Here is a 10,069-nt window from a genome sequence, read left to right on the forward strand (position 1 = left end):
TTGGTGTCCTTGTATATGCTGTCCCATTTAGCCGGAATGTTTTTCCCTCAACCCCACTGCTTCCTTGTCCTCCTGGATTAAATTCATCCTTCAAAACTCAGTCTTCTATCCTTGGGACTCTTTCATGACATCCTCCCCCTTGGATGGGTCAGAAGCTTTTAGATATAGCACTGGGCTCCCTCACCTAACTGATAAACTGTTTGCTCTATCCCTCTTGCTGAGTGACCTTGGGCAGGGCAGGGTCATTAATTATGAGCCCATTTCTTCATATCCTGGCTGTTTAGCATAAAGTTGCTATCACAGTGAAATGGCGAATGTCAAAATCACCCTCTAAATAGTTAAGGCACCAGGCAAGTATTCAAGTGTTTATTATGAACCACAAGAACACACAGTATTCTCAGTGACTATACTTTAATGGAAGGGAAAGATTCATTTTGCAGCTTCCAGGACCCTCTCTTCAAGGATGTCCTCCCATTTATCCTGTTTTGTGACTTGACTAAAGTCAAGTAATTCTCTGTTTGGGGGAGGGGGGATCTACAGTGATGTTTGGGTTATTTAAAAAAAGAAGAAGAAGGAAACATTAAGTGGGAAGCCCCTGAATGATATGGAATTTTCTTTTCTTTCCCTGTCTTTCCTACTGCATTCACAGGATACTGAACTAGCACATAAAATCACTAAGTAAATATGAAAGAGAGAATGAATAAAGGCAACTTCTATTCTTAGTGAGCTTATAATCAAAAGGACTGAGTGATGTAACAGATTCCACAGGATTCAAACTGTAAAAAATAGCAATAAATGCCACTAGTATCAAGTGCAGCAAGAAATCTGCTATGCTTATTTTATCTTATGATTTGGCATAAGCTGCATTTGTGATCTTGGTAACTCCTGCTTATTCTGATATTATCAGAATAACTAATATAATTCAATACTAGTTATTGAATATCTATCACAATAGGCTTCATGAATGAGAAGACAGAGGTGGTAGACCTTGGCCACAAGCTACTTATTGAAAGGAATGTATATTAAAAAAGCTATATATTTATAAGCTATCAATATGCAAAATTAACACACAGAGCAGAATGCTGTAAGATGTATAGAGGGACTAAAAGGTAAGGAAAGACATTTGACTTAGGGCAAATGGCCCATAAAGTTAACATGCATATTACAAGTTACTGACTGCTAATAGTTGTTACTATTACACATCATGTGTAGAATATCTGCTGCATAGCATGACAGATTTTCTGGATTGTCTTCCTTCTTCCTCTAACTTGAAACCTACTTGTGATTTGAGGAATACTGCTCACATTCATATGACAAGTATGTGCCAAGCACTGTTCCAAGAGCTTCACAACAGTCCCATTTTACAGATGAGGAAATCCAGGCTTAGGGCTTATACTTTTTCAAGGTTAAGACGCAAAAATAAATAAATAAAAACACGTAAACAAGGATCCTTACGTGTTAAACGAGTCCTTGAGCAGACCTGCTAGCCAGAATCTTTTCCTTGCCCTGCTCTTTCCTCCTCAGCCCAAAGCACGCAGAGGGAACACAGTGTCGCTCCTTTCCTGCCAGGGCTTCGGGGTTCCTCAGCCCATAAGTGAACCGTTCCTTCTCAGGCCCACCCTTTCAAACCTTTCCCACTCGAAGACACGCTGCTATTTAAATCACACAGGCGCTTCAGGGCAAATGACACTGAACCAGACCCTCGAGGTTGGACAGCCCTCCCATCCCTCGCCTCCCCCGGTAAGTAAGGGTCACCACACGAAAAGCTTTCGGACTGCGGATGCGTTCCAGATCACCTCCAGGGGATGGCAGCAGCCCTGGGCTCACCCAGGAGGCGCCATCCCCCGCCGCATCCTCTCCCACTGACCTCAGGCAGTTTGGGCTCAGCCATCTGCTCTTTTTCACCCTTTCACCTGCCGGGCGATCTCTGCAACACCTCCATCCCGACCCGACCCCGGGACCCAGCGCCAGCTACCCCCCCCACACACCGCCCTATCCCCTAGAGTCCAGTCCCTGCAAGTGTGGGGGGTGATGGAGCAGCAGCCGGTCCCGCCCCTGGCCTGCTACTTACGGTTCCAGTACACCGGGTAGCACTCTCCTTGAGTCACATCCACCTCGTAGAGACCGCCCCGCACGCACACCGGCTCGATGTGGACCAGCTGCTCCTCCACGTCCCGGAGCTCGGCTCCCGCCGCGCGCGGGCAGAAGCCGCACGCTCGATCCTCCTCGTCTTCCTCTCCGGAGCTGGAGGCCCGGCCGCATCCACTGTGATGGTCGTCATGCCGGGCCTCGGTCCGGGGTCGGGAACCCGTGGCTTGCAGCAGTGTCCGGAAGGCGAGCTCGATGCGGAGAGAGTCGTAACCGATGAAAGGTTTCCAGGTCTTCTTGTCCTCCTTGTAGAACCAACGCACCTCCTCCGGGCCCAGCTCCGTCACTACCTCGTAGCGGTGCCTGGCGGCCGGGCCGCCGGGCCGTGCGCGTTTCCTCTCCCCGGGACCCCCTCCCGCCGCCCCGCCGCCTCCCGAGATCGTGGGGACCAGAGGCGGCTGCTGAGGGGACGAGCCGCCGCCGCCGCCGCCGCTCTCGCCCGCGCTGTAGTAGCGCAGCGACGAGCCCGACTCGGCCGAGCTGAAGTCATAGTTCTCGTCACTGAGGCACGAGTCCAGAGCCAGCGGGTGCAGGTCGTCGGCGCCCGGCGTCAAGCGCAGCCCCGGCTCCCCGCGCAGCAGGGCCAGGGCCACGCCGCCCTCGCCCGGCTCTCCGCCCGGCAGGTGCTCGAAGCAGCGCACGCCGCCGCCGCCGCCACCGCCGAACGCCGGCGCCGCGTCCGTGCCCAGCTCCCAGGCACCGCCGCCGCCCCGGCCGTTATGCTCCGGGCTCCGCGGAGACCCGCGGCCCGGGTAATTCATAGTGCCCGGATGCCCGGCCGTGGGCCCCCGGCGCTTCCGCCACACATTCAACGCCGCCGCCGCCCTCTCCGCCGGGACTTTCTAAGCTTTCAAATCCCCAGCAGGGTTGCGGCGGCGGCGGCGGCGGAGGAGGAGGAAAAGACGGCGGCACGGGCAGCTCCGCCCCTCAGACACATACACACACACACTCACACGCACACACGCGCACACACGCGCGCACTCACAAACACACACAGCAGCCGCGTTCCACCGCCCGCCCCATTGTGACGTAACGAGGTGGGCGGGGCCTAGGAACGCCACGCCCCCTCACGGCCGGGCGCACCGCCCCGGAAGCCCCCAGTGCTCCACCTTCCCTCCGCCTCCTCCGCCCCTCCAGCGCGGTGCTCTGGCCATAGCAATGCCAGGTAGGCGCAGGTCACGCAGTAGCCTTGCCCTTCCCAAGTCCCTGTGGCTATTGCCTCACGTCTCTCTCCGCACAGCTTCCTCGTCCCCGCCCTTCTGAGGTACAGAGTCCAGCTGGGGTGAAGCTTTGCCCTCCCACTCTCATCCTTACAGATTTGGGGTCATGAGTCCCAAGACAGATTCAGTTGCGTGTTCACAGGGACTCTGGACGTTGCTTGCTCATGATCATGGTTTTAAAAAATATATTTTATCGGGCTGCAGAGATGGCTTAGCGGTTAAGCGCTTGCCTGTGAAGCCTAAGGACCCTGATTCGAGGCTCGATTCCCCAGGTCCCACGTTAGCCAGATGCACAAGGGGGCGCACGCGTCTGGAGTTCCTTTGCAGTGGCTGGAGGCCCTGGCGTGCCCATTCTCCCACCCTCCCTCCCCCCCTCTCTCTTTCTCTCTCTCTCTGCCTCTTTCTGTCTGTTGCTCTCAAGTAAATAAAAATAAATGAAAAAAAATATTATCTATTTATTTATTTATTTGAGAGAAAGATGAATGAATGGGCGCACCAAGGCCTCTATCCACTGCAAATGAACTCCAGACGCATATGCCAGCTTGTGCATCTGGCTTTAGGGAGTACTGCGGAATGGAACCTGGGTCCTTACCTTCACAGGCTCCAGCCACTAAGCCGTCTACCCCAAGGTCATGGTTTTTAGGCCTGCGTGCATCCTTGCCTGGACCTTGCTTAGTCAGCTGATTCTGGTCCCTCCTGAATTATCAGCCCTACAAGCAGGTACTCCACCAATGTCTACTGCTCATCTTGGCAACACTTCTTTCACTTGCGAACAGTCTCAACCTCCCTATGCCAACTCGTAGTATTATTTATCTGTTAATACCTATGTTTCCTGTTCTTGCCACCCCATAGAGTAAGGCCTTTAATGGAAACCAAGTACCAATGTCTCGGCTTTTCCCACACAGTGGGTGCAAAATTGATGTTCCTATCTCCGTTATGTAGAAGGTAAGTGTAACCAGCTGTGGAAGAAAGATTAGATTGAATGAAAGAAAAGTGGGTTCTAGACTTGGCTTCACTCACACTGGGCAATTCAACCTTGATATTTGGTTTCCTCATCTATAGAATTAAGATATTTGATCAGATGATCTCTAGTTCCTTCTAGCAGTGTATTTATAAACTTTAAGGTTTTGTTTTGAATATTTTAATTTTTTGTTTATTTAAGAGCGACAAAGAGGCAGATAGAGACAGACAGAGAGTGGGCGCGCCAGGGCTTCCAGCCACTGCAAACGAACTCCAGATGCGTGCGCCCTCTTGTGCATCTGGCTAACGTGGGTCCTGGGGAATTGAGCCTTGAGCCAGGGTCCTTAGGCTTCACAGGCAAGCGCTTAACCACTAAGCCATCTGTCCAACCCTGAATATTTTAATTCTTAAAAATATTTTTATTGTGAGAAAGCGAGCGAGTGAGTGCTCCAGGGCCTCCAGCCATTGTGAATGAACTTCAGATGCATGTGCCACCTGGTGCTTCAGGCTTATGTGGGTCCTGGGGAATCAAACCTGGGTCCTTTGGCTTTGTAGACAAGCACCTTAGTGGCTAAGCCATCTCTCCAGCCTTCTGTTGTTGTTTTTAAATGCATTTCTCATTCTGTAAGTCACCTTCTTAGATTCTTTTATGTGGTTCTTTAATTAAAGAAATAATTTTGAGGCTGGAGAGATGGCTTAGTGGTTAAGGAGCTTGCCTGAAAAACCAAAGGACCCAGGTTTGATTCCCTAGGACCCACATAAGCCTGATGCACCAGGTGGCACATGCACCTGGAGTTTGTTCACAGTGGCTGGAGGCCCTCTCATGTCCATTTTCTCTCTCTCTGTCCCCCCTGTCTCTTTCTCAAAGAAAAAATAAACTAAAACTAAAAAAAATTATTTTGTAAGCCCACTCTAGGTTGAGAAGCCAGAGGAAAGCAATCAATTTCCAACTTTGTTGTTCTTAATTCAAGTAGAAATACCTCTCACTGCTTAATTGATTCTCTGTGGAATCAGGTCAGTAGGGCATTTTTTTCTCTCTCTTGGGATCTAACCTGTCAGAGATTACTCAGTCATTATTTAAATCAGGATCACCCCTGGTGTGTACAGTCTTTATGTAGGAATTTGTAAGAAGGCACTACTTCCTGAGGCCAGCAGATGCGAAGAGGTGTGGGTCATGGCTTGGCAAGCAGAGCTAGGGCTGGACATTCTGCCCTCCTGGTTTGTGCATTTGCCTGCATAATCTTGTTCAGCGAACAACCCTGCCCAAGGGTGTACTGCATTTAACAAAGCATTCATAAGATTGTCAGAGTTCCAGAATCCCAAGTTCTTTTCCAATTCTTTTACTAGTGTGCAGATTTAAAATTGGATGTGAACTCTGCACTGTTTGATGAACATGAAGGCATGAATTACACAGCTCAAAAAATAATATCTGTTTATTTGCATGAGTATATATGTACATGCCAGAGCCTCTTTCTGCTACAAATGAGCACCAGATGCCTGTACCACTCTCTGCGTCCAACTTATGTAGGTGGCTTGGGAATTGAACTTGGGCAGGCAGATATTGCAAAACAGCACCTTTAGCTGCTGAGCCATCTTCCCAGCGCCCCCCGACATTATTTTTTTTTTAATTTTTATTTATTTATTTATTTGAGAGCGACAGACACAGAGAGAAAGACAGGTAGAGGGAGAGAGAGAGAATGGGCACGCCAGGGCTTCCAGCCTCTGCAAACGAACTCCAGACGCGTGCGCCCCCTTGTGCATCTGGCTAATGTGGGACCTGGGGAACCGAGCTTCGAACCGGGGTCCTTAGGCTTCACAGGCAAGCGCTTAACCGCTAAGCCATCTCTCCAGCCCCCCAACATTATTTTGATAGTCATCTACCTATGTGACAAGCACTTCTGTGTTGAGAATGAAAAGATAAAGTTCCCTCCTCAGGAACCCATAGCATAGTTAGGGTATAGGTAAGTAGACACACACATTATAGTGTAGTGTGATTTAAAAATAGCAGAAATTGGGGCAGGAGAGATGGCTTAGTGGTTAAGCATTTGCCTGTGAAGCCTAAGGACCCTGGCTCAAGGTTCAACTCCCCAGTACCCACATAAGCCAGATGCAGAAGGTGGTACATGCATCTGGAGTTTGTTTGCAGTGGCTGGAGTCCCTGGTGCACCTCTTCTCTCTCTCTGCCTTTCTCTCTGTTGCTCTCAAATAAATAACTAAAAATAAATAAAATATTTTTAAAAATAGCAGAAATCACAGCATTTAAAAATATCTGTGGTTCTTAATAGAATGTAGCCCACATATATGGCTATCTGATCAGATTATCTTAGCAAAATTTTAACACTTAAGGATAGCACAATTTCTATAAAGGAATACTATCCTTTATTTTAATTGTTTAGTTGTTCTAATTTGGTTATTTTGAGATTATCCTCATGGTTTACTTGGTAAGACCACATTCTCAGGTAGCATGATCTTTCTTTTTTTTTTTTTTTTTTTCTGTTATTTTCCAGTGCTGGGACTCAAACCAGGGCCTTATATATGCTAAGCAAATACTCTACCATTGAGCTACATCCCAAGCCTCATGATCTTTCTTGAAAAAGATGTTGGTTCTCATCATAATAAAGGTAGCAAGAGAAGGATGCTCTGGATGCTCCCTGACCTCACTATTTTGTCTAGAACTTGATGAGAGGAGACATCAAGTCAGTGTTGGAGTTGAGCTTGCTTTTCTGCCTGTTGGAAGTGAGCTGACTCTAGGACAGCTTGTAGTGGACCCCAGGCTGACAGTGAGCAAAACACATTTGAAGATACCCAGTCACATATGACTTCATGTGTTTTATTTCCCATCCATATCAAAGTAAAGGTTATGAAGCTAGTCTTTGCAATTTCCTTTTCAGCTTTGAAAGACCTGAATTTATTTGAAGCTTCTACTAGAATCCTTTTGCTTTCTAGAGCATCTTTACAGGTTATATGATTTTGATAGGAAGATAGACTCAATCCTCGGGCTGGAGAGATGGCTCAACAGTTAAGTAGCTTGCCTGCAAAGCATAACGACCTGGATTGGTTCCCTAGTACCCATGTAAAGCCAGATGCACAAAGTGGTGTATGTGTCTGGAGCTCATTTGCAGTGGCTAAAGGACCTAGCATGCCCGCCCCCCTCTCCTTGCAAGTCAGTCAGTCAATCAGTCAATCTGTCAATCAGCCAATCAATCAATCAATCAATCAATCAATCATACTTTAGAAAAAAAAGTCAAGCCTCCATTCTGTTCACCTACAAGAACAGGTGCTCAGTGGCTCTCTACCACTCTACATCATTAATGTGCTAATGGACACAGCATCCTCAGAACCACCATGGCATTATGCAATGCATTCTGTTGCCTTTAATACTTACTCAACACCAAGCTTCTTTCGCATAAGGAAATTATGCATGCTTGATTCAGACTTTTGGCATTTTGAATGTGGGCTGCTATTAAAGCCAGGTGGATGAGGAACCAGCCATAGGGAGTTGTTGGTATGGGAGAGAAAAAAAAGGGGGTTGGGAGGAAATCAGCTGGTTTATTCCACAAAGGAAAAGTAGCTCATTGGTTCTTCCTTCCACATAGGACATCTGATGTGTCATTTGGTTACAAAGTCCATCTTCCCCTTTCTACCTCAGAAAGCTGCATGGTTCCATTTTTTCCTTCTCCCTTAAATTTTTTGTCCTTGTTGTTTTGGTTTTTTTTTTTTAATGTAGGGCTTCACTTTAGCCCAGGCTTACATGTAATTCACTATGTAGTCTCAGACTGGCTTCGAACTCACACAGTGATTCTCCTACCTCTACCTCCCACGGTGCTGGGATTAAAGGCATGCGCCACCATGCGTGACATCCCTTAAATAGTGTTCCTGATTTTTCATTTTAGCCTGTTTTTACTTGTAGAAAATATGGAAGATAGCCTAATGTCATGGAATTTCTTGGGTCAGTACCCCACACATGTGCTAGAAAGGGCTTCCTCTAGAGTATGGTAGGATGTGTATGTTTAGAATGAAGAGGGAAGGCATAGCAGCAAACACCCCTTCTCTGCTATGTCTCTTGCTTGACAAGCAAGTGATTACCTCTTATATTTAGTACTGGAACTAGCCCATATTTTTTCTTTAATTTTTAAAATATTTATTTACAAGGGGAGGAGAGGAGAGGAAAGGAGAGAGAGAGAGAGAGAGAGAGAATGAATGAGAATGGGCACACCAGGGCCTTCGGCCACTGCAAACAAACTCCAGATGTATGTGCCACTTTGGGCATCTGACTTTACGTGTGTACTGGAGAATTGAACCTAATTGTTAGGCTTTGTGGGTAAGTGCCTTAACCGCTGAGCCATCTCTCTAGCCCCAATCCAATTTCTTTTTATTTTTTTTAACAAATATTTTATTTATTTATTTGACAGAGAAAGAGGGAGAGAGAGAGGGAGGGAGAGAGAGGGAAAGGGTGCACCAGGGACTTCAGCAAATGAACTCCAGACACGTGTACCTCTTGTGCATCTGGCTAATGTGGGTCCTGGGGAATCAAACCTGGGTCCTTTGGCTTTGCAGGCAAATGCCTTAACCACTAAGCCATCCCTTCAGCCCCCAATCCCATTTCTTAAAGTGAGAATATGTTTTTAGGAATGGAACCACATCCTAAACTGAAGTGGAGAACAGTCACCAGGTACCTTGTGTCAGGCCCTCTTTCACAGAAGGCTCTGCAGTGAACCACTCACATCTTTCATTTAATGAGGAATGCCATTGTGATGCTGAGGAAGCTACATCATTCCACAGAAGTCATTCTTCTCCTCAAGGCTTGTCAACAGAGGACACAGGACATGGGGTTACAGCACAAAGGGACAGGAATACTTAATGAATAAAGTCATTCATTTTCCATTTATTCATTCAACAAATATTTGTCTAGTGCTCTTGTAAAGATGTTTTTATTTGTGACTTAAAATCACTCTTTTTAAAAATTATTTTTATTTATTTTACAGAGAAAGAGGGAGATAGAGAAAGAGATATACAGAGAGAGAGAATGAGAGAGAGAATGGGCACACCAGGGCCTTCAGCCATTGCAAACAAACTCCAGACACATGCACCCCTTTGTGCATCTGGCTAACATGGGTCCTGGGGAATCCAACCTGGGTCCTTTGGCTTTGCAGGCAAATGCCTTAACTGCTAAGCCATCCCTCCAGCTCTAAAACAACTCTTAAAATATATTTAAAATGTATTTACTCAGATGTATAAAAAGATCTGTCAAAAACCTGTACTTAAAGCATACAAAATTTTCATGCTGTTTTTCAAATAAAGTTTGTGTGTTCAAAGTACATATATATAAATATACATAGCATATGTATTTATTATAAATATATGTAAATAAATATAAAGGTCAAATATGTTGAAAGCACATATATGTAGTCTTATTTCTTGAGACAAGCTTTCAGGCCGCCCAGGCTGGCCTTGAATAAGCTATGTAGCCCAGAATAATTTTGAACTTCTTTGTAGTCTTAGGCTGACCTCGAACTCACAGTGATCCTCCAACCACTGCCTCCCTAGCACTGGGATTAAAGGTGTGCGCCACCATGCCTGGCTGATTTTGAACTGATCCTGCTGCTTCTGCCTCCTAAGTGCTGGGATCACAGGCCTGCACCATCACACCCAGTTTTTTTTTTTTTTTTTTGAGGTAGGGTCTCACTCTGGGTCAGGCTGACCTGGAATTAACTGTGTAGTCTCAAGGTGGCCTTGAACTC

At 46.8% G+C, this 10,069-nt stretch overlaps 1 protein-coding gene across 8 annotated transcripts in view; it reads right to left on the bottom strand.

Moving 5' to 3' along the window:
- Ddhd1 (DDHD domain containing 1) overlaps positions 1 to 3,113 on the bottom strand; it is an 81,722-nt gene extending 78,609 nt beyond the window's left edge. For 4 of the 8 annotated variants that reach the window (XM_045154515.1, XM_045154510.1, XM_045154511.1 and 1 more), the window contains exon 1: positions 2,072 to 3,113. In XM_045154515.1, the coding sequence (XP_045010450.1) occupies positions 2,072 to 2,909 (838 nt within the window). In that variant the 5' untranslated portion in view covers positions 2,910 to 3,113. The remainder of the gene's footprint in view (positions 1 to 2,071) is intronic. The other 4 variants (XM_045154517.1, XM_045154514.1, XM_045154516.1 and 1 more) reach the window with 1 other exon arrangement.
- Positions 3,114 to 10,069: the final 6,956 nt, after the last annotated feature.

Source organism: Jaculus jaculus, chromosome 7 (genome assembly GCF_020740685.1).
Source record: "Jaculus jaculus isolate mJacJac1 chromosome 7, mJacJac1.mat.Y.cur, whole genome shotgun sequence".
NCBI classification, from domain to species: Eukaryota; Metazoa; Chordata; class Mammalia; order Rodentia; family Dipodidae; genus Jaculus; species Jaculus jaculus.